The sequence below is a fragment of the Physella acuta genome, unplaced genomic scaffold (genome assembly GCF_028476545.2).
Source record: "Physella acuta isolate Inbredline_101_S28 unplaced genomic scaffold, ASM2847654v3 ptg000517l, whole genome shotgun sequence".
In the NCBI taxonomy this organism is placed as follows: Eukaryota; Metazoa; Mollusca; class Gastropoda; family Physidae; genus Physella; species Physella acuta.
The window spans coordinates 89,722-117,084 of NW_026732036.1; the positions used below are offsets into that span (position 1 = coordinate 89,722).

Consider the following 27,363-nt stretch of genomic DNA (forward strand, 5'->3'; position numbering starts at 1 on the left):
TGCTATTTCTCTGAGCTGAAAAAAGAAGAATCTGCATTGACGCATTACCCATTCTCTTCTTCCCTTGATGTTGCCAGCATTCCCGATGAATTACAATATGAATTCTTTGATTTGCTGAATGATTTCGCGTAAGATGAAAAACTGTACACAGAATTTTGGTGTAGTATTCACCATTTATACCCAAAAGTAAAATTGATTGACTTTTCGAGAATAGATTTTCAACTCTATTCTCCGATTAAAAAAAAAGAAATAAATTGAATGTTGATAATGACATAGTTTGGCGCTAACAAAAACTTAAATAACCTCGAATGTTTAGTAAATAGCATGCAATTTTACTCATGGTATTAAGACGGTTATCAAGAGTAGTTCAGGGGGCGGCGTGGTCGAGTCGGTAAAGCTCATGGTTGCTAAACCGAAAAGTCTCGATTTCGAAGGTGTGGAGGTGTGATGACCAAGCTACGCCACTGCGCGTACACACTACACACTTACACACAGAAACATATACATACATACAAGATTGCTAAATAAAGTTTTTCTGACTCAAGATGATCTAAAAAAATCGATTTCGACATTTTGCATTATGTCTTATTACTCGGATACGAGCAAGTAGTACTAAGTGTAACTAGGGAAGCAACTTAAGAATAAGTAATGTAATCAAGAAAAAAGATCGACCAGTTGCACACACAAAAAAAAAATAATAAAAATAAATAACAAATGCACTCGGCAATTAATATTTTGAACAAAATATACCTCTTGCACCTATAAAGTGCCAATCAAATATCGTTTTTTTAAATGAAACTTTTGTATATGCATGTAATTAGAAGCGCAGTGGCGTAGCCAGGATCGTCTCAAGGGAGGGGGGATCCAATTTTTACCCGGGGACAAGTTTTCGATTTGCACCCCTCCCCTCAAACTTTCGGTAAAAAACGTGTCAGTAAAAAGTCACAGAAATAGTCGAAGAATAATTTCTGCGACATATCGATTCTCTTTTTGAAAATTGTAAAATATTTCCATTCAATAAATATTGGTATTGTTTTTTGTTTTTTTTTAAATAACATACTTTTACACGTTTAAAGCGCCGTGGTTTACAATAATAATCTGACTTTTATCTCACAAGGTAAAAATTCAAAATTCTCAAATATTGTTTCATGTTGATAGCCAGGATCGTCTCAAGGGGGGGGGGGGGTCCAATTTTTACCCGTGGACAAGCTTTCGATTTGCACCCCCCCCCCCTCAGAATTTTGATTTGCACCCCCTCAAACTTTCGATTTGCACCCTCCCTCATACTTTATATATATACCGAGGGGTATACCCAGGGACAAGCTTTCGATTTGCACCCCCCCCCCCCTCTCAAACTTTCGATTTGCACCCCCTCTCAAACTTTCGATTTGCACCCCCCCCCCCCTCAAACTAACTTTCGATTTGCACCCCCCTCACACTTTATATATATATATATACCGACGGGTCTATGGGGGGTTATGACCCCCCCCTGCCTACGCCACTGTAGAAGCGTATACATTAAATTTAATATAAGACTGTTTGAAACATATTAGAACTACAATTTTTAATGTCTACCTATGCCAGTTATAATTAAATTAATAAATTTTGGGCCCCTTAGTAAAAGGGGACAGTTTTCCTAAATGAGGCAATTGCTTTAAAAAATGGTTGGCGATCCCCAGTTTAAATTAGTTGTTATTATTATTACCTTTTGGTCGTCAAGCAGCAAGTTTAAGTTCTATGAATTTTTGTTCTGTTCAGTAATTTTGTTGAAAAAAGCAGAGTTTTGATTTTAAAAGTTACGTGTCAACCCGCGGCGCATCATACGCCGCTATTTAGTTGTTTTATTTTCTACTTTTCAGTAATTAATAATTTGTGAATTCGACAATACTAATGCTGCAACTAAAAATATTTGCTTTAAAACACTATCAGTAGGTCGTTAAGGGTGATAACCCCCCCCCCCCACCCTCCTTTCCCCCAACGCCAACCCCTACCATACCCCCCCCCCTGAAAGCAGCCTCCTCTTAGTTACCTCCCTTAAGTTTTAAATCGTTTCAAACTAAATTATCTGTCCCTAATAGCCGTCACTAAACCCGGCTCTACGATAGTAAACATTTAGCGTGAACCACAGCTCACCAAACAATGTAGGGGTGGGGGTGGTAGGGTTATGCTTAGAGAGAAAGAGAGGTGGCTGCTTGGCGCGCTTACAGCTTGGTGTTTTCTAGGGTATCCAAGAAAAGAATTATATATATAGATATTTTGTTCTGAGGATAAATTAATGTTTGAGAGTACTATCAAGTGTTAAAAATTTTGAGTTTTAAAGTGTTACTTGAAGCGAATAATTTTAAAAATCTTGGGGGTGGGAGGGTGGCGAATAAACTAGAATTTCACAAAGATTAACTTGACTCGAAAATTTGTCAATTTGTTGATTTAAGGAAGTATTTTAATCAATAAAAAATGTGTCTTGATAATCTATATGAATCAATTTAAATAAACATAAATATTAAAATATGACATGTAACCTTGACAGACTCGAGGAAGTGACGTTCTCGTGGTTGATCAGATTACGTGTTAAGTGGATATTCAGTGATGGGAAATTATTTTATTTCAGTGGGACAGCTGTTTAAAACGCCTCAGTGTCTTCCTCAATCTGACTGATTTAATCAAAACAAAAGGAAGGATTAGCCAATGGCAATATTTGACAGATCAGAGATAGCATCGGTGAACGTTGAGTATAAAAGAACGCGATGTTTGATTGGTCCATCACTGGGTAGAGTCCTACTGTAGAGACAACATGGCAAACAAACTCTTCGCTTCCATTGTTGTTGTACTGGTCCTGGTGGCGTGTGTCTCTGCTGGATACGTGGTGAGTACCTTAGTTGGTCTAGTTATAGGGTGAGTAGGTGGTGGTCTAGTTATAGGGTGAGTACTTTAGGTGGTGGTCTAGTTATAGGGTGAGTACTTTAGGTGGTGGTCTAGTTATAGGGTGAGTAGGTGGTGGTCTAATATAGGGAACTTCAGGTGGTGGTCTAGTTATAGGGTGATTACTTTAGGTGGTCTAGTTATAGGGTGAGTACTTTAGGTGGTGGTCTAGTTATAGGGTGAGTACTTTAGGTGGTGGTCTAGTTATAGGGTGAGTACTTTAGGTGGTGGTCTAGTTATAGGGTGAGTACTTTAGGTGGTGGTCTAGTTATAGGGTGAGTACTTTAGGTGATGGTCTAGTTATAGGGTGAGTACTTTAGGTGGTCTAGTTATAGGGTGAGTACTTTAGGTGGTGGTCTAGTTATAGGGTGAGTAGGTGGTGGTCTAGTTATAGGGAACTTCAGGTGGTGGTCTAGTTATAGGGTGAGTACTTTAGGTGGTGGTCTAGTTATAGGGTGAGTACTTTAGGTGGTGGTCTAGTTATAGGTTGAGTACTTTAGGTGGTGGTCTAGTTATAGGGTGAGTACTTTAGGTGGTGGTCTAGTTATAGGGTGAGTACTTTAGGTGGTGGTCTAGTTATAGGGTGAGTACTTTAGGTGGTGGTCTAGTTATAAATTGAGTACTTTAGGTGGTGGTCTAGTTATAGGGTGAGTACTTTAGGTGGTGGTCTAGTTATAGGGTGAGTACTTTAGGTGGTCTAGTTATAGGGTGAGTACTTTAGGTGGTCTAGTTATAGGGTGAGTACTTTAGGTGGTCTAGTTGTAGGGTGAGTACTTTAGGTGGTGGTCTAGTTATAAATTGAGTACTTTAGGTGGTGGTCTAGTTATAGGGTCAGTAGGTGGTGTTCTAGTTATAGGGTGAGTACTTTAGGTAGTGGTCTAGTTATAGGGTGAGTACTTTAGGTGGTAGTCTAGTGATAGGGTGAGTACTTAAGGTTGTCTAGTTATAGGGTGAGTACTTTAGGTGGTGGTCTAGTTATAGGGTGAGTACTTTAGGTGGTGGTCTAGATATAGGGTGAGTACTTTAGATTGTGGTCTAGTTATAGGGTGAGTACTTTAGGTGGTGGTCTAGGTATAGGGTGAGTACTTTAGATAGTGGTCTAGTTATAGGGTGAGTACTTTAGGTGGTGGTCTAGTTATAGGGTGAGTACTTTAGGTGGTGGTCTAGTTATAGGGTGAGTAGGTGGTGGTCTAGTTATAGGGTACTTCGGGTGGTGGTCTAGTTATAGGGTGAGTACTTTAGGTGGTCTAGTTATAGGGTGAGTACTTTAGGTGGTGGTCTAGTTATAGGGTGAGTACTTTAGGTGGTGGTCTAGTTATAGGGTGAGTACTTTAGGTGGTGGTCTAGTTATAGGGTGAGTACTTTAGGTGGTGGTCTAGTTATAGGGTGAGTACTTTAGGTGGTCTAGTTATAGGGTGAGTACTTTCGGTGGTGGTCTAGTTATAGGGTGAGTAGGTGGTGGTCTAGTTATAGGGAACTTCAGGTGGTGGTCTAGTTATAGGGTGAGTACTTTAGGTGGTGGTCTAGTTATAGGTTGAGTACTTTAGGTGGTGGTCTAGTTATAGGGTGAGTACTTTAGGTGGTGGTCTAGTTATAGGGTGAGTACTTTAGGTGGTGGTCTAGTTATAGGGTGAGTACTTTAGGTGGTGGTCTAGTTATAGGGTGAGTACTTTAGGTGGTGGTCTAGTTATAGAGTGAGTACTTTAGGTGGTGGTCTAGTTATAGGGTGAGTACTTTAGGTGGTCTAGTTATAGGGTGAGTACTTTAGGTGGTCTAGTTATAGGGTGAGTACTTTAGGTGGTCTAGTTGTAGGGTGAGTACTTTAGGTGATGGTCTAGTTATAGGGTCAGTAGGTGGTGTTCTAGTTATAGGTTGAGTACTTTAGGTGGTGTTCTAGTTATAGGGTGAGTACTTTAGGTGGTAGTCTAGTTATAGGGTGAGTACTTAAGGTTGTCTAGTTATAGGGTGAGTAGGTGGTGGTCTAGTTATAGGGTGAGTACTTTAGGTGGTGGTCTAGTTATAGGGTGAGTACTTTAGGTGGTGGTCTAGTTATAGGGTGATTACTTTAGGTGGTCTAGTTGTAGGGTGAGTACTTTAGATGGTGGTCTAGTTATAGGGTGAGTACTTTAGGTGGTGGTCTAGTTATAGGATGAGTTCTTTAGATGTTGGTCTAGTTATAGGATGAGTACTTTAGCTGGTGGCCTAGTTATAGGGTGAGTACTTTAGGTGGTGGTCTAGTTATAGGGTGAGTACTTTAGGTGGTGGTCTAGTTATAGGGTGAGTAGGTGGTGGTCTAGTTATAGGCTGAGTACTTTAGGTGGTGGTCTAGATATAGGATGAGTACTTTAGATTGTGGTCTAGTCATATTTTAATTGCTGATTTGTTGTCACTAGTTCTTATCGAATTGGTGGTCTAACATCAGATCGAGTTATTGAAAGTAGAGGCCTAGCTGTGGTCTATATGTAGGTAACTGGTGTGGAAATGACCGCTTTAAGTAACTGTAAAATTGTTTCCCAGGGCAACGGGTACAAAGGCAACAGTAATCCAGGCAATTATCCCGGAAATCAACCCAAAAACCCAGGATATCAACCCAACAACCCAGGCTACCAACCCAACAACCCAGGCTACCAACCCAACAACCCAGGATACCAACCCAACAACCCAGGATACCAACCCAACAACCCAGGATACCAACCCAACAACCCAGGATACCAACCCAACAACCCAGGATACCAACCCAACAACCCAGGAAAACCTAAATATGGTTGAAGTTGAACAGAGGTATGCACTTTAAATCACAGTAACGTATTCAACAAGTAGCTTTACCTGTGTGTCTTGCGACCCCACCAACACATGCTGTGTAGTAAACAATAATTAGAAAAAAAACATTTAAAATTTGCACTTGATATATTGCACCTACATATTACAGGCCTCAGAGGCGTAGCGACCCTTCTCGGCGCCCGGTGACAAACTTTCAATTTGTCGCCCCTCGGGAGCAATTTTTTTATTTGCACCCCCCGTCAAACTATTTATAATGCAAAAATGCAGCTAAAATGACATTTTAATTTGTTTTTACAACCCATTTTGGCGCCCCCTAAGGTCGGCGCCCGGGGACATATGTACCCCCCTGCCCCCCCCCCCCCCCCCCCCCCATCGCTACGCCTCAGATAGGCCTACTTGTTGTTGCTTTAATAATTGATATCGTACCTCAGTAAACTCTAGTTTTATGGATATTTGTACCAAAGTAAACTATAATTTTAGCTATTAGCTAAGGGCTATCTGCCAATCAGTGTTTATGTTTTAAACAAGAGTTCACGCTCTATAACCAAAACGTTATAAGATGTTTGAATAAAATAAGCCTGGCCAACAGCGGTAAGTGTGGTATAAAATAAACATTACGAAATATTCATAAATGTTTTACAAAGGGTAATTAAAAATAATTTGTGTTTTTTTAACTTTATGTTTCAAAATATATTTTCAGGTATTTCAACTGACTGGTGACATGTCAACTCATGATGAGTCCAATTAAGTTTAAGCTAATTAATTGATCTTAGGATTAACATGATACTAGACCATTAAAGGATATAATCATGATGTGGTCTTCTTGTCTTTGTTATCACCCTTCTGGTGCTTGTATTTAAAGGAAGGTTAAATCCATCTCGACATAAAACAGCGAGGTCACTGGACGTGAATGAAAGTATTTGAGCGACGATTAAAACCATACCCTAAAATTCTGACTTGAATCTCGCCTAATATCATGTTGTTTCAACTGGTGTAGCTGGCTTCTAACAATAATTAAATACAAGCAGAACTGTAACACTTACATAAAAAGGCTTAACACCATCTCTAGACTTAGCCAAACCCTAAAAAAACCCTAGTCCTAGATCCAACCGTAAAGTAACCCTTGCCATTGATCAAACCCTAAAATAACCATAGCCCTAGATCAAACCCTAACATAACCCTAGCCCTAAATCCAACCGTAAAGTACCCCTAGCCCTAGATCCAACCCTAAAGTAACCCTAACCCTAAATCCAACCCTAAAGTAACTCTAGATCCTTAGATCGAACCCTAAAGTAACCCTAACCCTAAATCCAACCCTAAAATAACCCTAACCCTAGATCCAACCCTAAAGTAACAGTAACCCTAAATCCAACCCTAAAGTAACTCTAGATCCTTAGATCGAACCCTAAAATAACCCTAACCCTAGATCCAACCCTAAAGTAACCCCAACACTGAAACCCTTGGTCTCTAAAAAATGTAAGAGATTTCAAGAGCAACCAAAGCTTTTACTAAAGAAAAAAGTTCATTTTATTTGATTATTTTTATTGCATTCTAAAGCTTGTTGTTATAAAGGTTTTTTTTTTATATTTGTTTTATTTAAAAATTTAATGCAGAACGCATCATATTTGTACTTTAAATTAAAATTAATTAAATGCGGTTATAAATTTAAAGGGCATTAACTAAGTAAGAATTGTTTAAACACGATACTTATATTGGTTGCCCCCCTTAGATTCTCACAACATCTCTAGTAGAGGCTGGAAAAAAATGGCTTAAGAACTGCTGTGAAAAACATCAATTATAATATTTTGGTAACATTGATACAATTATGACCACCACACGCAACTACCTAGTGCGGACATCAGCGGGGCGAAGCAAGGCTCAGCCCAATCAAATGTCAAGCCACACACACTGGCAAACTAACCCACACTCAACAACCATAAAATCATATCACTACACCAGCAATGACACCCTAGCTTTGTGAAGTGCTCTGCTAAGTGATTTAAAAGTCCATTCACGTGATCGGTGTGTCATTGTATCTTTTCGACACATCGCACGAAAATATTAATTATTACCGCGTCACATTACTGCCATTGGGGTCCGGTCCATTGGAAATTGATTAATTAAAATATATTTAAAACCAAACTTAATTATCAACAGTTTGCGAAATGTAGTTATGAATTTTTGATAGCATGTAATGGAAACATATAAAACGGCAACCTACACTTTAGCTAGAAGTGCTTTTAAAGTATGGACGTTTATACTTTTAGAAGCTTCGTCGTGTTTGCAAATTTTAAAAAGTTGCCCATACAAAATGTTCACCAGTATGACAAATTTTAAAAGTTGCCCATACAAAATGTTCTCCAGTATGGCAAGTTTTAAAACTTTTAATCTGGAGAGTGCTTGTCAGATTAATGCTGATGTTGCAGGTCTGTCCCAAAAACCAATTTATCTGGCTTTATGTTGAGAAGGTTCTAGATGTAAAACACCTCACATCACATAGGGTCACTTATCATGTTGAGAAGGTTCTAGATGTAAAACATCTCACATCACATAGGGTCACTTATCATGTTGAGAAGGTTCTAGATGTAAAACATCTCACATCACATAGGGTCACTTATCAGTAACGTGTTGAGACGTGAAAAACTTATATCACATCTGTAACGTGTATGAATACATTAAAGACTCGTGTTTCTATACGAAAACATTGTAATGACCAAATACAAGATCTCTGACCTTAATGGCTTGGGAATGGCTGCCCTGTCAAAAGGGCATATGCCTTCAACGGTCCGCTAGTGCCTATCGCAGTGTGGCACCAGTGAAGGCTGACATGGCAGACGTCTGGAACCAAACGCCAGCCCACGTGACTTGTATCGGCTTGTGCGCATAGCGCGTGGTCCCCTGAATCAGCCAATGGCCGGCCATGATTGTTGGGTCCAAGTTTTTCCAAGTTGTTGTGGGGCTCGATAATTGGTGACACACCAACTGTAAGTATTTCACCAATACTTATATCTCTTGCTTTGTTTTGGTCACGAATTTTATTTTGTTGTATTTGTCACACTTAAAATAATTCCTTTGTTTTTTGTTAAATTTATTTGATTTTGTCACTTCACTCATGTATCTCACATCTTTATTTTTGTCACTCTTATTTCACTTTTTTTTATTTTTGTCATAAACACTCGCTACTTTATATTTGTAACACTTATTTAATTTTTAAATATATTTTTGTTACTTATTTCCCTTTCTTCATTTTTGTTACAATAGCGTCCCGTCTTTACTTTTTAATGCAAAAGTATATTTTGTAGTTGAACATTGTATATTAAAATAACCACAAGACAGCTGAACAAATGACAGGACAGTTACATACAGGACAGACTATCATACAGGAGAGTCAAATGTAGGATAGTATTAAAAATGTGAATTGATGAAAATTCTCTTTCTAAAAAGTTAACTTTTTAGTTACTGCATACATGACACCAATGAAATGACATCACATGGCATGTCATTTTAAAACCACATCACATACAAATCTCATCACATCATCCTACCACATCACACCATGTAAAGTCACTTCTTTTGAGCATCACAGCATATGATATGACATCACACCACATCACATAAAACTAAATCATGTGAAATCACACCACAGCATATGACATCACAACACCACATAAAACTAAATCATGTGAAATCACACCACAGCATATGACAACACCACACCACATAAAACTAAATCATGTGAAATCACACCACAGCATATGACATCACCACACCACATAAAAACTAAATCATGTGAAATCACATCACATAACATTACATGTCAGGACACTAAGCCCCAAGACAACCTGAAAGACATTCAGTTGTTTTCCTAAAACCTCCCACCTGAGTTTCTTTCAGGCATCTCGGGGAGGGGGGGGGCAGGGAGGATGTACTCGAGTGCGCGATAATTTGAGAAGGTTTAATTAGAGGGATGAGCAGGGAAAAGTCACAGAAAAAAGTCACGGAAATAAAGGCAGAGTTTCTTTTGTTTTGTTTTTTGTTGTTTTTTTTCTAGGGAAAAAAGTCACAGAAAAATAGTTTGGGAAATAAAGTCACAGTTCTTCGCGAGATAAATAAAAAGTCACTGAAAAATAGTCACAGAAAAAGTCACAGAAAAATAGTTTCGGAAATAAGGTCAAAGTTTTTCGCGAGATAAATAAAAAGACAGAAAAAAAAGTCACAACGTAAAAAACGTTTTGAGGTTCAAGAATAATATCTGAGAAATATCGATTCTTTTTTTGAAAATTGTAAAATATTTCGACTCAATAAATGTTGGTATTGTTTTTTTAATAACACACTTTTACACTTTCAAAGCGCTATCTCAACCAAAAGAAACATTCAAAATTCTCATTTTTTTTCATGTTGATTTGAATATATAGTACAAAAATAATTATAAAATAAGTTACAATTTTGTATACAAAAGCCAGAATTTAAAAACAAAACAAGATCATATACTTAGTCCGTTGGAACAAGTTAAAAACCGACATTGTACATAATTCATACTACTATTTTACCATAATAATACAATAATACTTACTTATACATATTTTTTAAATCTTGTAAAATACAATCAAGCTGATTTTACATTTCAAATGCTTAGTAAATGGACCTAAATGTTATTAACAAACTCCGTGAAAATACAAATTTATGAAAATCTATCGTGACTTTTTTCTTTGACTTTTTTCCTGTGACTTTTTTTTATTTCTATAATCATGAAAGGGGACAAAAAATCTGTATCTTTGTATAAAAACCATGAAAATAATGCGCGTATAAAAACAAGTAAAAAAAAAGCGCGTATAAATCTATGTAAGAATGTGCGTATAAACCATGTAAGAATGTGCGTATTATACCATGTCAGGAATGTGCGTACAGACCATGTACCAAGAGAGCGAGACATTAGCTGCTATCAACCCGCTGAAGACAGAGCCATCTATTGCTGAGATTCTGGCTGACGTGTCGGCACATTATGCGCACAATTCTCCAACCGTTGCTACAACTATTAGACTATGTTAAATATTATTTTAGTTCAAGTTTTTGTTTCTAAAAATACAAAATTTTCTAACTCAATCGGCGACTGTCATGTGATGCTAATCATAAACGTCTCTAATGACCACAGGCCAGTCAGCACCATGAACTTCCGGTCAACAATCAGCTGTCTGCCTCGTCCAGGTGCCGGATGTTACGTCACAGTGCTGGTCTTAGCCCTTGTCACCTTGCTAGCATCGGGTGAAGGTCAGCGTCACGCATGGGAGGCTCCAGGTTGTCATAGGGTTGGTAAGTGGTTGTGTTGTGTAGAGGGTTGGTAAGTGGTTGTGTTGTATTTGTTGGATTCGTTGTGTTGTGTAGAGGGTTGGTAAGTGGTTGTATTGTATGTGCTTGACTCATTGTGTTATAGTCTTGTGTTGTAGTTTGTAGTTCAAGTATATGTTGTTTTATTGTGATATTGCTATGTGTTGTAGTTTGAAGTTCAAGTGTATGTTGTTTTATTGTGATATTGCTATGTGTTGTAGTTTGAAGTTCAAGTGTATGTTGTTTTATTGTGATATTGCTATGTGTTGTAGTTTGAAGTTCAAGTGTATGTTGTTTTATTGTGATATTGCTATGTGTTGTAGTTTGAAGTTCAAGTGTATGTTGTTTTATTGTGATATTGCTATGTGTTGTAGTTTGAAGTTCAAGTGTATGTTGTTTTATTGTGATATTGCTATGTGTTGTAGTTTGAAGTTCAAGTATATGTTGTTTTATTGTGATATAGTTGTGTGTTGTAGTTTGTAGCTGTAAAATTTAAGTTGTTTTTGTGTTGTGTTGTATATTGTACGTGTTTTACATTCTGTAGTGTTGTATATTGTACGTGTTTTACATGCTGTTGTGTTATGTTGTATGTTGTGAATTCAGATATATACGTCTAGCAGTGCTACCTATCGGCCAATCACTCGAGTATAGATCTAGTCGCCAACTTTAAAAAGTCTGTCAGAAAATTACGAAAATGTTGTTTGTTCGAATTGCCAAAATAATGAAATGTTCGCTCTCATATGTTTTTAAACCAACGCCACCTCATCAAGAGACTACCCAACGGTTAAAAACAATTTCCCCCGGCAATTGTTTTCATCTACGTCAATCTCGACACTAGGTTAAATTTAATTAATTAATTAGCACGATTTGATGAATAGTTTTTTTTAGTCATAACTTTGCGACTGTTTCGATGGTTCCAAATAATTTAGATGCCAAGATAAAAAGATAATTGTTCAAATGATTTAAGTGGAGCAATGACAAAGCCACAACGTTTCTTGCTGAAACATCTGAAGTCTGATTGGTTTAATGTGGTCTTTGGTGGGGCTTGGGGTTGGAGCGGGGGGGGGGGGGGGCGAACAACGGATGGAGTAGGGGGAGGGGATTTTTTTGTGTCAATCTGTCGCTCTGAGCTTTTTGCTCGTGTCTTCATATAGTGAGATCATGTGGGGGTGGGGAGGGGGCGTTAAACAGGTAAGTCGTTAGGTATGGGATAAGAGCTGTCATGGTTAAAATTTTATTTAACTCGCTTCCTCTGTCGTCAGTCTGTCGTCAGTCTAGATCGAAACGCCGGAGCGAAAATTCGGACACTTCTACGAGACAGATCCGGTTCACAGTTGGCACGTGGGTCAAGACATGAAGACAATGCAATATGAAATTAAATTTGACTTAATTGGATGCCTAATTAATTTTTTATGAGTTAATTAAAATTTGGACCGAATTATGGCATTTCTATCCAAACGCGTCATCACGGCAAAAGCGCGTTATTACGTTCAATAGCTGCGCCATCACGTTCAATGGGCGCACAATGGTTTTTAGTCATGAAACACTATTGTAAATAAAAACATGTAAAGTACTAAAAAAATGTCATAAAAAACGTTTTAATAACAATCTTTTATGTACTAATGCACTAAAAAGTAGAAAATAAATTATAGACTACTATTTAAATAACTATAAAGAAAAGCGTGGGTCTCTTCCTAAACATTAGTAAAGGTATCCAATAGATACTTAAGTGACCCACGCTTTTCTTTATAGTTATTTAAATAGTAGTCTATAATTTATTTTCTACTTTTTAGTGCATTAGTACATAAAAGCTTGTTATTAAACCGTTTTTTATGAATTTTTTTTACAAGCTTATATTTAAATTGCTTCCTCTGTCGTCAGTCTGTCGTCAGTCGTCAGTCGAAATCGAAACGGCCGTGCGAAATTGCAGGCAGTTCTAACTGACAGATATGGTTCGTAGTTGGAACGTGGGTCAAGGCATGAAGACAATGCATTGTGACATTAAATATGACTTAATTGGATGCCTAATTATTTTTTTATGAATTAATTTAAATTTTGACCAAATTAGTAGGCATTTCTATCCAACTACTCCACACGCGTCATCACGTTCAATAGCGTGTCATCACGTTCAATAGGCGCGCAATGGTTTTTAGGCATGAAACTATTGTAAATAAAGACATGTAAAGTACTAAAAAAAAATCACAAAAAACGTTTTAATAACAAGCTTTTATGTAATAATGCACTACAAAGTAAAAAATAAATTATACACTACTATTTAAATTACTATAAAGAAAAGCGTGGGTCTTTTCCTAAATATTAGTAAAGGTATCCAATAGATACTAAAGTGGTCCACGCTTTTCTTTATAGTTATTTAAATAGTAGTCTATAATTTTTTTTTCTACTTTTTAGTGCATTATTACACAAAAGCTTATTATGAAAACTTTTTTTTATTAAATTTTTACAAGCTTTTATTTAACTCACTTTCTCTGTCGACAGTCTGCCGCCAGTCGTCAGTCTGTCTAGATTGAAACGCCCGAGCGAAATTGCAGGCACTTCTAACTGACAGATACGGTTTGTAGTTGGAACGTGGGTCAAGACATGAAGACAATGCATAGTGACATTAAATTTGACTTAATTGGTCACCTAATTAATTTTTTATGAATTAATTAAAATTTTGACCAAATTAGTAGGCATTTTTGTCCCACTACTCCACATGCGTCATCACGTTCAATAGCGCGTCATCACGTTCAATAGGCGCGCAATGGTTTTTAGTCATGAAACTTCTCAAATATTAGTAACGGTATCCAATAGGTACTAAAGTGACCCACGCTTTTCTTTATAGTTATTTAAATAGAAGGGTATATTTTATTTTCTACTTTTTAGTGCATTATTACATAAAAGCTTGTTATTAAAACGTTTTTTTACGAATTTAAAAAAAAAATGTGTATAATAAACTGTGATAGAGAACTGTGTTAGCAGTCTATAGAGAAGTTTACCGTGCACCACTTCACCGACATTTATTGCCATATCTTTCATAGAATTCTGTTTGGTTAGGTCAGATAAAGAGAATAGGTACAAAATGAATGGCCTGCATTTTAAATTAGCCTGACTTAGTCGTTAGGAAACTTCAATTATTTGTGTCGCCATTTTAGACCTATTTCGTGTGGCGTTACGTGATAATAATTTTAAAAAAATGTAAATAACTTTTTAAAGTGTTGAACTTAGAGATGTTTTAAAATATTGTAAATAAATCTTGTTTAACACACGTAGATGACAACCTTTTCAATACATTTGGTTTTAACATTTTTAAATTTGATAGAGGAATAGAAGAAGTTGGCTTGTTTGGATTAAAAGTCTCCTCTATTTAACCACCCTCTCTACCCCCCTCTATCCCGCCACCCTCTCTACCCCACCCCTCTCTACCCCCACCCCTCTCTACCCCACCCCTCTTTACCCCTACCCTCTCGACCCCAACCCCTCTCTACCCCCACCCTCTCTACGCCCACCCTCTCTACCCACCCCCACCCTCTCTACCCACCCCCACCCTCTCTACCCCCCACCCTCTCTACCCCCACCCCTCTCTACCCCACCCCTCTCTACCCCCACCCACTCCACCCACCCTCTCTACCACACCTTCTCTACCCCACCCTCTCTACCCCCACCCTCTCTACCCCACCCTCTCTACCCCCACCCTCTCTACCCCCACCCTCTCTACCCCACCCTCTCTACCCCCACCCTCTCTACCCCAACCTCTCTACCCCCACCCTCTCTACCCCCACCCTCTCTACCCCACCCTCTCTACCCCATCCTCTCTACCCCCACCCTCTCTATCCCCACCCTCTCTACCCCCCACAATCTCTACCCCCACCCTCTCTACCCAACCCTCTCTACCCCACCCCTCTCTACCCCCACCCCTCCCTACCCCACCCTCTCTACCCCCACCCTCTCTACCCCCACCCTCTCTACCCCCACCCTCTCTACCCAACCCTCTCTACCCCACCCCTCTCTACCCCCACCCCTCCCTACCCCACCCTCTCTACCCCCACCCTCTCTATCCCCATCCTCTCTACCCCTACCCTCTCTATCCCCACCCTCTCTACCCCCACCCTCTCTACCCCCACCCTCTCTACCCCCACCCTCTCTACCCCCACCCTCTCTACCCACCCCCACCCTCTCTACCCACACCCTCTCTACCCCCACCCTCTCTACCCCCACCCTCTCTACCCCCACCCTCTCTACCCCCACCCTCTCTACCCCCAGGATTCACACGGACTGTCAACATCCCTGGATGTGTCCCCTTTGACGTGACGACCAACGCGTGCCGCGGCTACTGTGTCTCCTACTCCGTACCCTCCCCCATAGACACGCTGGCCTTTAACCCCAACTTCATCATCACCTCCAAGGCCGAGTGTTGCGGTATGGTGGACACCTATGACGTAAGTAATGTCCGAGTGTTGCGGCATGGTGGACACCTATGACGTAAGTAATGTCCGAGTGTTGCGGCATGGTGGACACCTATGACGTAAGTAATGTCCGAGTGTTGCGGCATGGTGGACACCTATGACGTAAGTAATGTCCGAGTGTTGCGGCATGGTGGACACCTATGACGTAAGTAATGTCCGAGTGTTGCGGCATGGTGGACACCTATGACGTAAGTAATGTCCGAGTGTTGCGGCATGGTGGACACCTATGACGTAAGTAATGTCCGAGTGTTGCGGCATGGTGGACACCTATGACGTAAGTAATGTCCGAGTGTTGTGGCTTGGTGGACACCTATGACGTAAGTAATGTCCGAGTGTTGTGGCTTGGTGGACACCTATGACGTAAGTAATGTCCGAGTGTTGTGGTATGGTGGACACCTATGACGTAAGTAATGTCCGAGTGTTGCGGCATGGTGGACACCTATGACGTAAGTAATGTCCGAGTGTTGCGGCATGGTGGACACATATGACGTAAGTAATGTCCGAGTGTTGCGGCATGGTGGACACCTATGACGTAAGTAATGGATGTCGTACTGACGTAGTCAACAAGATGATGACCTTAGATTTACCTACTGATATGATATCACAGTGAAATTTAATGGCGGCGCCAAAGCCATTTTGATATGTGAGGTTGATAATGGTTAACTTGAGGCTTCAAGATGATATTCAGTTGGAAATGGTGACTTGAAATAAATGTTAGAAATATTTTAGATACATGACACAAATAACGCAGAGGAAGTAGAGTTCTTTTATTTTTTTCAAGTGACTGCGACGTAAGTCTGCGCTTTAGACATGTCCAGTTGAGATGTTTTACAGTAGTCGCACACTGATTCATCTCCTTGAACCTGCATACACACACTGTGTATGTGTGTATGTGCGGGGGGGGGATGTATGTATAGAACAGCACCACACCACCACCACATCACTGACCACACATACACCCACTAGAGCACTAAAAATTACCGCACCGCCATCTGAGTGTCTACCCAATACTCCCACACACACACACACTAGATTACTGAAACAGCCCACACAATACACCCACTAGACCACTAAAACAGCCCACACAATACACACATCAGACCACTAAAACTTACCACACAATACACACATCAGACCACTAAAACAGCCCACACAATACACACATCAGACCACTAAAACTGACCACACAATACACACATCAGACCACTAAAACTTACCACACAATACACACATCAGACCACTAAAACTGACCACACAATACACACACTAGACCACTAAAACTGACCACACAATACACACATCAGACCACTAAAACTTACCACACAATACACACATCAGACCACTAAAACTGACCACACAATATACACATCAGACCACTAAAACTTACCACACACCCCCCCCCCCCCGAATGTCCACAGGTCAAGGTGTGGGTGGCGTGTAGAGACGGCTTCCAGCAGAAGACTTTCAAATCCGCCAGAAGCTGCGCCTGCTCCATCTGCAGGAGAGAACAATAGGTCAAGGTCATTTTCGTCAATTTTCAGGGTCAACTGCAGCAGACAACTTTTCTCATACAAAAACAGCTGACATAATGTTAAAAAACAATTAGCAATTTAACGTTATGAAGTAAAATGCTTTTCGAATACAATCAGCGTTATAATGACATTCTATCAAAGCTACCAAAGAACATACAGCTGATTTGATAACAAATCTTGTTAAAACTTGACATTGGATTTACACTTGCAATTAGAATTAAAAATACTTCTATTTCTACTGATTAAAATCGTAAAGAAAACATAAATATATAGAATCTAGAACTTTTAATAGCAATGTTCTCAATGGTGTGAACTAGTGTAAAGTTTTTGGTGGTTTTGGAGAAATGATGGTGTATTAAGCGAGGTGCTATACATGTAGTGTACATGGTTTAACGCGCGTTAATCACGTTGTAAACAAATTAAACACGTGTTTAGCTTGTGTTAAACTGACCAGGTGCTGGTGGAGATTTAAAATGTAAAGCTCTATAAATAAACACCACGGTATGTCACACACTGTGTTGCTTATCTGTTCAACAAAACTATTTGTGTGTATTTTGTCTGGTGTTGTTGGTCTACATGACGCAAGTGGGGGGGGGGGGGGGGGGGGGGAAGATGTCGACTGAGCATTACCCATTCTCACTACGGGTTCCCTATTACAAACCTGACGTCCATGGAGCAAGTGAAGTAGAGTTCATCTGTTTTTGCGATCTCGGCATATGACCTGTTTATAACGTGTGTTAGGTACCCATCAGAGCTGGGTGAACTCAGGGACATTCTACTGTCATGGACCCTGATTCCAACTCGAGACTTTCGGGTTAGCAGTCTAGCGCTCTACCGCTACGCCACACAGTCCCATATTTTCACCCCTACTCCATTATAAACTGTAACATGCAAAATATCCCCCCCCCCCCCCCCAAAAAAAAAAAACTAAGCATAAGATACACCTTCGTCAAACAATTAATGACGTCATGAGACACCTGACTTGAAAATAAATCGATGGTGGTTTAAAACTTGTAACAGCAATCAGAAAGTTAATGTCTTATAGGTTGAAGGGAATCGTGTCAACTTTCATGAAGCTGATATTTTGATTAGTAGAGGGGATAATGAAACAGGAGATCCACAGGTTAGGTTTCAGAAATGTAACAAAACATTTTTTGCATTTTTAAACTTTGATAAATGGAATTTTATCCTTTATTTCAAGTTTTACAAAAAAAAAATTTTTTAAATTGTATTAGAAATTGATTAATATAGGTCAATGGTTGACCAAGTTCAGAAAATATTTTTAAAATAAAAAAAAATCGATGTTTTAAAATCTCCAATTTTGAGGGGAGGGGGTTGGTAAGTTGAGATATTACTAACAAATTATATTTAACATATTTAAGACCTATCTCTTAACTTAAAATATTTTTTATTCATGTATTGTTTTTGGTATAGTTATATGAACTAAATAATTCTAATTGTATTTAATAAGTATTCACTGTACATTTTTTTTTTCACAATACTCGATATTGATTGGCTGTCAACGTCACGTGTTTTAGAAAAGCTTTGAATTTCCCGCGAGACTCATCCATAAGTGGATGCCATCGCCACCTCCCCCCTCCCTCCACCAAGCTAATTCATTAGCCCACACACTGTGGATATTTTACTCAAGTAATTATAGGACCCGAAGCCATTGAGCTGGGTGAGCTACTTTATGAAGGCAAATATTGTTGTTTTTGTGCTCAAGTTGTGCTGGTCAGCCTCAAGGGTCGTCTCCCCTTAATGTAAACATTTGGATTTGAGATGTAAAACTCACGATGGACTGCACTGATACAGCACACAATCTTGAGTTAAAGTTAAAGACAAAAAGAGGTCCTGACAGCATGATGTCTTGACAAGACTTTTAGAGCGGACAGCATGACGTCATGAACAATTTTTTTTAGAGTGGACAGCAAGACGTCCTGACAAGACATTTTGAGCGGAGAGCATGACGTCATGAAAAAAAAAATTACAGTGGACAGCAAGACATCCAGATTGACTGCACTAAAGTAATACACTAGCGATGCAAAATTAACATACAAACTAGACGTATGTTTGTTTTAAATTCTACACCAACTAGGCCTACATACTACAGTAACACAAGAGTCCGTCTTCTTTAAGTTGAGCAAAGATTCGTGAATTATGTTCCCGTCTTCTTTAAGTTGAGCAAAGATTCGTGAATTATGAGTCCATCTTCCTTATGTTTAGCAAAGATTCGTGAATTATGAGTCCATCTTCCTTATGTTTAGCAAAGATTCGTGAATTATGAGTCCATCTTCCTTATGTTTAGCAAAGATTCGTGAATTATGAGTCCATCTTCCTTATGTTTAGCAAAGATTCGTGAATTATGAGTCCATCTTCCTTATGTTTAGCAAAGATTCGTGAATTATGAGTCCATCTTCCTTATGTTTAGCAAAGATTCGTGAATTATGAGTCCATCTTCCTTATGTTTAGCAAAGATTCGTGAATTATGAGTCCATCTTCCTTATGTTTAGCAAAGATTCGTGAATTATTTTCCTATCTCATAACTGTCAACGTGACACAAATTTGATACCATTTCCATCTAATTATTTTTACAAACGTTTTAATTATAAATAAATAATTAATGCAGATGTGAATTAACGAAACGGTTTAATTAATGTTTTTATAGACCAATCGTGCCGTAGTGATCGTGTTGTCACTATTTCAAGATTTCGAACATTCGCCTTATTGAATATTTAATGAATCCTTGAATTTTTAGGTAAATGTTGGTGTAGAGTTTGGTTAAATATTTACACAACCACAAATGCGGATCAAAGTCCATATGTAGCTTCAAATTTAGCTCAAAAATGTGTTTATAATTATGTGAAACACCATTCCATCAAAAATTGCTTGCCTAGAGTTCGACTAAAGAAAGATCATTACACCTTTGTGATGGGAAATGTTAAAAATAAATCGTCAGATTTCAAGCTAGGCAACTATTCTTTTAAAAATGATTTAAAAGGTTTAGCTCAGCGGTTCTTAACGTTTTGTAGATACCGAACCTCACCAACTTCATATGCTCAGAACACAGGGCAGGGGTTCGAATACTAGTCACACTTGTATTTTTTTTCTGAGGGTTTTTTTTCTCCATTTCTTTCGAGTAATTGAACTCTCAGCTCAATGGTGACGTATAGTTACGCTCTTTACTCCTCTGGTGACAGAATAGTATCATGAGCTGAGATAGAGGTCAACATGACATGCACTGATCACACCTCGTCAAATCTTAAATGTCACCTCACTCGATGTCATCCATATTTCACTTAATGTCAAATGTCATGCAACAATTTAAATGTCAACACACCAAGTAAACAGGTCGTTTATTAATGTCACCTCAGTCGATGTCATCCATAATTCACTTGATGTCAAAATGTCATGCAACAATTTAAATGTCAACACACCAAGTAAACAGGTCGTTTATTAATGTTACCTCACTCGATGTCATCCATAATTCACTTGATGTCAAAATGTCATGCAACAATTTTAATGTCACACACCACGTAAACAGGTAGTTTTGGCGGGAAAATCTTGATTTCTGCTTTCAAATTTCGTCATTAGCCAGACGTCACTTGATGACTTTGATCTTTTGAAACCTTTAAATTTTAAACTGCTCTTGTCTAGATGGTACATAATGTATCGAGTTTGTGGATTCAACTCGGGGTTACAGCTCAACATAACTAAAAAGGAAAGTTCTGGAACTTATGGACAGAGATAATGGTTGTCATTGTGAAACACCAACACTAATCCAAAGTTTGAGAAGCTGATACTCCCCTTAGCGCTGTAAAATCTGGGAGCGAGCTAGTATTTTGATTCCTGCGCACTAACAATATCGAAGTTTCACAATAGAAGAAATGTGTTTTGGTAAGCTGTATTTGGTACAACAATAGTCATATTTAATACGTTGTTTATTGTTATAAGTCAGTCATAAGTCAAATATAAGTCAACTATAATCCAATGATGAGACAACTATAAGTCAACTATAAATCTACTATAAATCAACGCAAGTCATCTATATGAACTCGACAAATGGAATAGAGATTTGACCTTTCCAGACGACATTTGAATTTCTGATTTTCCTAAAATTTCTTCCGCCTACAATAATGAACGCGACAAAAATATTCTTTGTCATTTGAGTATAGTTATTTTAAGCGTGCTTTAATCAGTATTTATGAAGAAAGGAAGATATTGATATGCAAATGATATGCAAAGTATTTAATTACGTTTGTCTTACTTTGTGAGTTTCTCAATAATGTTCGGTAGGTATTTTATAACTTTCATCATAAATTGAAGTTTTGTAAATATTATTGTTATTAATGAACAGTTTTCTGTTGATGACAACAGAAGTATTCTACTGGACGAGCCAATACAAGCTTTAGCATATTAAACAATTAAAATACATGTATTTTAAATTGCAGTTTGTCTACATTTATAGATGCCCGTGTTCCAAAGCACAGGTTTAAGCAAACTTTGTATTATTTGTATGCCAATTATTCAAATCTCCGTGTATGGTGATCTTTTACATTTGAAAATGTTTACAATAAACAAGTCCCAACATGTTTCAATAAACAAGTCCCAACATGTTTCAATAAACAAGTCCCAAAATGTTTCAATAAAAAAGTCCCAACATGTTTCAATAAACAAGTCCCAACATGTTTCAATAAACATTTCCCAACATGTTTCAATAAACAAATCCCAATGAACAGGTTTCACATAGACACAATAAATTAATCGGTCAGACTTGAATTTTTTAATTAGCTCCGCTCGACTAAAACCTAGGTATTCAGGTTACTCAAGCCATTATTTATTAAATCTATGGAACTAAAATCATAAATCAACCCGTTTTATTTCATCAAATTAAAAGTCTTTGACCTGTAGGTTAACGTCTTTGTTTACACCGACGTCATAAGTCAGGAGTCAAGTATTTTATGTGTGTGCTCAAGTCATTAAATATAATTAATTGTCAGACGTCATGTATGCTGTCTATTGCATCTAGGAGCATTTGACTGCTAGCCCGAGGGTCTAGAGTTCAGATCTCGGTTCGGACTTGTGACTGTAGGACGTCTCTGAGTCAACCCAGCTCTGATGAGTACCTGTCTTACGTTGGGGAAAACAAAGGCGGTTGGGCATAGTGTGAAGACACCAACCCTACCTATGCCGAGGTCAAGAAACATATGCACTCTACTTCATCTGCACAATGGATCGCTAGGTCTAAAGAGGATTTTTACTTTTGATTTGGTATCTAAGAGATAACGAAACACCGTTTTGTTAAATAAACAGCTACAATGACATCAAATCGCTAAGCCGGGTATTCCAGCAATAGAAGAATTTAAAAGATTCGAGTTTTTGGCATAACTTCACAACAAGAGTAGCAAAAAAATTGAAATCTAAAAAAAAATTCTGTTGAATTAAATTTTTATCCCAGCTGCTAATTAGATAATTTTTATTAATTGAAATTCTAAACGAGTCCTGCGTGAAGAAGTTCAACGTCACATTTCTCGTTGCTGTTTGCTTTAGGATATGATAACTAGTTTATGAGCAGAATGGTGTGTGACACTACGGAGACGTGTTTACATCAAGGTGATGTGAAGAATGGTGTGTGATACTACAGACACATGTTTACATCAAGATGATGTGAAGAATGGTGTGTGATACTATAGACACGTGTTTACAGCTAGGTGATGTGTAGAATGGTGTGTGATACTAAATAGACATGTTTACATCAAGATGATGTGAAGAATGGTGTGTGATACTACAGAGATGTGTTTACATCATGGTGATGTGAAGAATGGTGTGTGATACTACAGACACATGTTTACATCAAGATGATGTGAAGAATGGTGTGTGATAACTGTTATGATGCATGTTTGACTAGGGCAATGGGTGCGCATGATTGATGGTGCGGCCGTATATTGAACGAGTGAGTGTGTGACGCTGTACGCAAGAAAGTGACGTTTTAGTGTGAGTTCCGTTGTTGCCGGGGAAGAAGATTGAAGTTAGTCTTGTCCGTGTTATGTTAGAGTTAGGTTGTCTAGTTGTAGTATCGTTTGTTCAAGCTATCCGATGTCCATTTCTTATTGTGCAATAAATAGAGTTAGTAACCGATGTCATTCTGTCAAATCCTTCGTAAGCGTTGATGTCGTCGCGTCTCAAGATATACTGTAGCATAGCTAAACATAATCAAATGGTAGTGATTAAGATAAAATGGTATTGGATCAAATAACCAAAGACACTCACTCAGCGTAACATCTACCCTCTCACTGCATAACTGTGGTACACATATAGAACTCAGCAGTTATAAAAATAACACAGGACGTGTTTACATCAAAGTGATGTGAACCAAAACCTCTCTCCCCGCCTACCACAACCCCGACACCAACTACCACACTCCCCGCCACCAACAACCAACACAACCCGCTATCCACAACCACACAGCCCTCCACCCAAATTAAGTTTGTATGTTTATCTGTTGCACAAAATATAAACCGCGGCTTACTGATACACAAATTAATCGGATACAACACAAAAAATTGTGCACAGAAATAGTTCTTGAAATACAATCGATCACAACAAAAATAAAGCCGCAACTCTGTCTGCAATGATTTCTCTAGTTTTTTATTGTTGTTTTAACTAGATTTACGACCCCTATAGAGGCTCTGCCACCAGACTTTCATGAAAGTGAATTTTGAATTATACCAACGTATCGCAATCAAAGTAGGATTAAACATAAGAACAGTCACTCAGGGTTGCGTACATACAGTTTTGTACGGAAGCAAATCTTAGCAGAACAAAAGGACAGAAACTATCCCTCCCACCTCCAACCCAGTCTCACACTGAACAGTGGGTCCCTACAGTATTCCGGAATTTCTTTAAAAACAGAATGAATGAGTTTTAGAAATCGTCTTTCATAAATAAAAGCGGCAGAAAAAATGTATATCCTAAATGATTACTTTGAGAAAGGGTTAGAGCCGATTGTTAAACAGATATTTAAAACGAAAATGAAATACAATAAACATAACGTCCCACACTTTACCATTGGGCCTACATCCTTTCACTGTCTAAGCAAACATTAACTTTAACATGAATAAAAAAAATAGCCCATTAATCAAATCACAAATCATGCATAATATATCAAATGAATACAAAAACTAATAGGCCTATTAGAATATCGACATATTCAACGTGTACAATCAAACTTAGAGTGATTGTTTTACTAGTGTCATTCCTACATGCACACACACACACACACTCACACACTCTCTCTCTCTCTCACCTGGAGGCTGTTGTATCATGAAATACTTGATAAAAAATAGTATTGATAAGTTACTCATCAGTCATATCCAAGCATCGAATGGCATGTTGATTTGTAATTTTATAATGTGGTGTCATCCCCCCCCCCCACCCTCCCCATCTACTTTAATGCACGGTGTATTTCGTTCTGATCAGTACATTGTTTGCACCCCACCCCTCCAGTACTTCTGAATGTCGTCAGTCTGTACATACATACATACTATAACCTTTCAATTGGCAACTAGCCTTGTTTTCATTGTAAAGTATTATATGTGGTGTCACCCCATCACGGTTGCTTTATTAATTATGCAAATTTTTCAGTTGGTGGCAGACCCCCCCCCACCCCTCGTTATAGTCTTAAATTGTGCACAGATAATAGAAATGGTGTTTATCTATAATCGATTACTAATGAAACGGAATGTGGCATTTTTTTTCTCTATACTTACGATTTTTACAAAATGGTGTCACCCCCCCCCCCCTCTGTAATAGCTTTTAATTATGCACATATTATAGAAATGGTGTTTATTTGTTTATCTAGTAGGTTTTTTTTAGTAAAACTAGATGTGGCATTGTTTTCGATATACTTATCAATTTTACAAAATGGTGTGTGTCCCCCCCCCCCCCCCTCCCTCCCAACCCCTGTCGGGATGGTCAATTTGTACTTTAAAAACTATTCAAAGGGAAAGAAGTATTTTTCTGCAATATATTTTTTAAATTTTTCGATTGGTGTCATCCCCCACCCCCCCTAAATGGTGTCACCTGGTGCTTTCCACACCCCTTTTGTGACCCCCAATATGTAATTTATAAGAACAATTTGTACGTGGATGCTTATTAAAATTCAAATCTGCAAAAGACTTCAAGCATTTGTTCAGCCCTTGCATTTTAAAAAAAAATTGAACTAGTTGTTTATCAAATGAATTTAGATATCGATCTAATATTTTAAAATTTAAAAAAAAAAAAAATTTAAGACCAAAAGTATTTTGTTCTTGTGGAGTCACGATTGAAATAGTTCACATAAAATATGAGACGGCCTTGGAAAAATAGTTCGTGTCTACTTTAGTTGTTTTGTCGCGTTAGATTAGCTGTAATATTAAGCCGCTACAATCGAAATTGTAGACTTTTCACTCCGACAAAACAGGCGTCGCTAATGTAGTTTTCCAAAAAATAAAAAAAAATAAAACCTTTCAGAGGGGTCGGGAAATGAAAAATGAGTATAAAATTGTACTTGCTTGTGTTATATTCGATGGACCAAACTAAGATGATTTTACTTGCCGAGCCAATTTTCAGTTTCAAATTGAATTTGGTCACGATTACATTTGGTCACGATTTCTCTGATTTGTTTACACTTGTTAACCGTACTAAAGGACAATGGTTTTTTCAAACGGGAAGAAGGGTCCTCCCCCCATATCCTAGTGGGTCGCGGAATAGTTCTGGGGAGACGCCCGCCCCCCCCCCGCCCCATCTTAGTGAGGCGCGGAATGGTCCTGAGAGAGACGCCAACCCCCCCCCCCCCCCCCCGAACCTAGTGAGGTGCTAATGGTCCTGGGGAGACATCCCCCCCCCCCCCCCCCCATCCTATTCAGGCGCGGAATGGTCCTGAGAGAGACGCCCCCCCCCCCCCCATCCTAGTGAGGTGCTAATGGTCCTGGGGTAGACGCGACCAGTTTGACCAAAGAGTTCCACATCCACTCTACAGACACCAGTAAATCTTCATAACATCCTAGTAACGTTTGTCACCATGTACTCCATGTAAGATGTTTGTAAGGCGATAACACAAAACACGTCAGTACACAGACATTTTCGTGGCACAAACATGTTCTTCAGTATTCGTTGACACAAAACATGCTCTCACCTTGAATCCCTGGGGTAAAAGAGACAGGACAAGTGAATCTTGGAGACTCACCTCGCAAGGAGTCAAATGAAAGATGGGTGACCTTTTGGAGACGGGATTGAGTTGTTTGTAAGGCAATTATCCCTGGATTCTGCCCCAGTGGAAAGGCGGTACTACTAGTTTTCTAATTACACAAACAAAACCTTTATATACATATAAATATATATATATATATATATATATATATATATATATATATATATATATATATATATATATATATATATATATATATATATATATATATATATAAATTCATTTTGTTAGTCAGTAATCAATGTAACAATCTCAGACACCGTAGTTTGAGATATAGTGACGGACACTTTTAACACATAATATTAATTATTCAATGGTTACTTCCCATAAAATAAGTCACACTAACAAAGGGGAACAACTTTTATATATGTTCTTTAAAATCGGTAAATTAAAAACATATTTAATAATTGCAAAACAAAAACATTCTTATAATTTTTTAGAATTTTATTTAACTTTAATATTAAAGATTGTAGTTGCCTGTTTGTCACTCTAATATTTTACGTATTAAATGTTCATTATTTTACTAATATCTAAGTTGCACTACATAAGCTATATTTAACACACCATAGACGTACATATACATAACAGTTCATTTAAGGGCATTATGTGTACTCCATTACAATCAATCGATGTTTTATCTATATATATAAAGCAAAGTGGTCGGGTGCCCGATCGGGCACTTCCCGGCGCCGCAGGCGCGTCAAATTTGGCACGATGGTGCCTTGGGGCGATAGAACACGAGGGCCGGTGACGGTTTGCCGAAAAGTCTACGGACAGGGGGTCAAAACTGACCTCGACTGACCGACGCCTTATATGGGCTATGTTACGAAAAAAAATTCCTCTGACGACCCCCCTTGAAATTTTGTGAGGTGATAGGAGAACGCCTTGGGGTGTCACAAAAAACTCGCCATGTCCGGGAAAATTCGTTAAATGGGTCAAAACTGACCAGTTGTATTTCCCTATATAATCTTTGTATTTTATGGGAAAAACAGAGGGTCATTTGAAAACGGATTTTAGGGCACTAACCTTCTTTACATCTGGCTAATTTTTTGCATGCTTATAGGTAAATGGCTTGGCCGTAGGGCATACCTAT

General features: G+C 38.4%; 2 protein-coding genes across 2 annotated transcripts; both read left to right on the forward strand.

Annotated features, from left to right (window-relative positions):
• Positions 1 to 2,776: 2,776 nt before the first annotated feature.
• Positions 2,777 to 6,511, forward strand: LOC131944976 (uncharacterized). The gene is made up of 3 exons (XM_059305899.1): positions 2,777 to 2,863; positions 5,437 to 5,700; positions 6,401 to 6,511. The coding sequence occupies exons 1-2, from the start codon at positions 2,792 to 2,794 to the stop codon at positions 5,686 to 5,688; spliced, it is 324 nt and encodes a 107-aa protein (XP_059161882.1). The 5' UTR covers positions 2,777 to 2,791; the 3' UTR covers positions 5,689 to 5,700; positions 6,401 to 6,511.
• Positions 6,512 to 8,574: 2,063 nt separating this feature from the next.
• On the forward strand, positions 8,575 to 17,529 carry LOC131944983 (thyrostimulin alpha-2 subunit). The gene is made up of 4 exons (XM_059305907.1): positions 8,575 to 8,684; positions 10,853 to 11,010; positions 15,286 to 15,461; positions 16,907 to 17,529. Exons 2-4 carry the CDS (start codon positions 10,866 to 10,868, stop codon positions 17,000 to 17,002), a joined length of 417 nt encoding a protein of 138 aa, XP_059161890.1. The 5' UTR covers positions 8,575 to 8,684; positions 10,853 to 10,865; the 3' UTR covers positions 17,003 to 17,529.
• Positions 17,530 to 27,363: the final 9,834 nt, after the last annotated feature.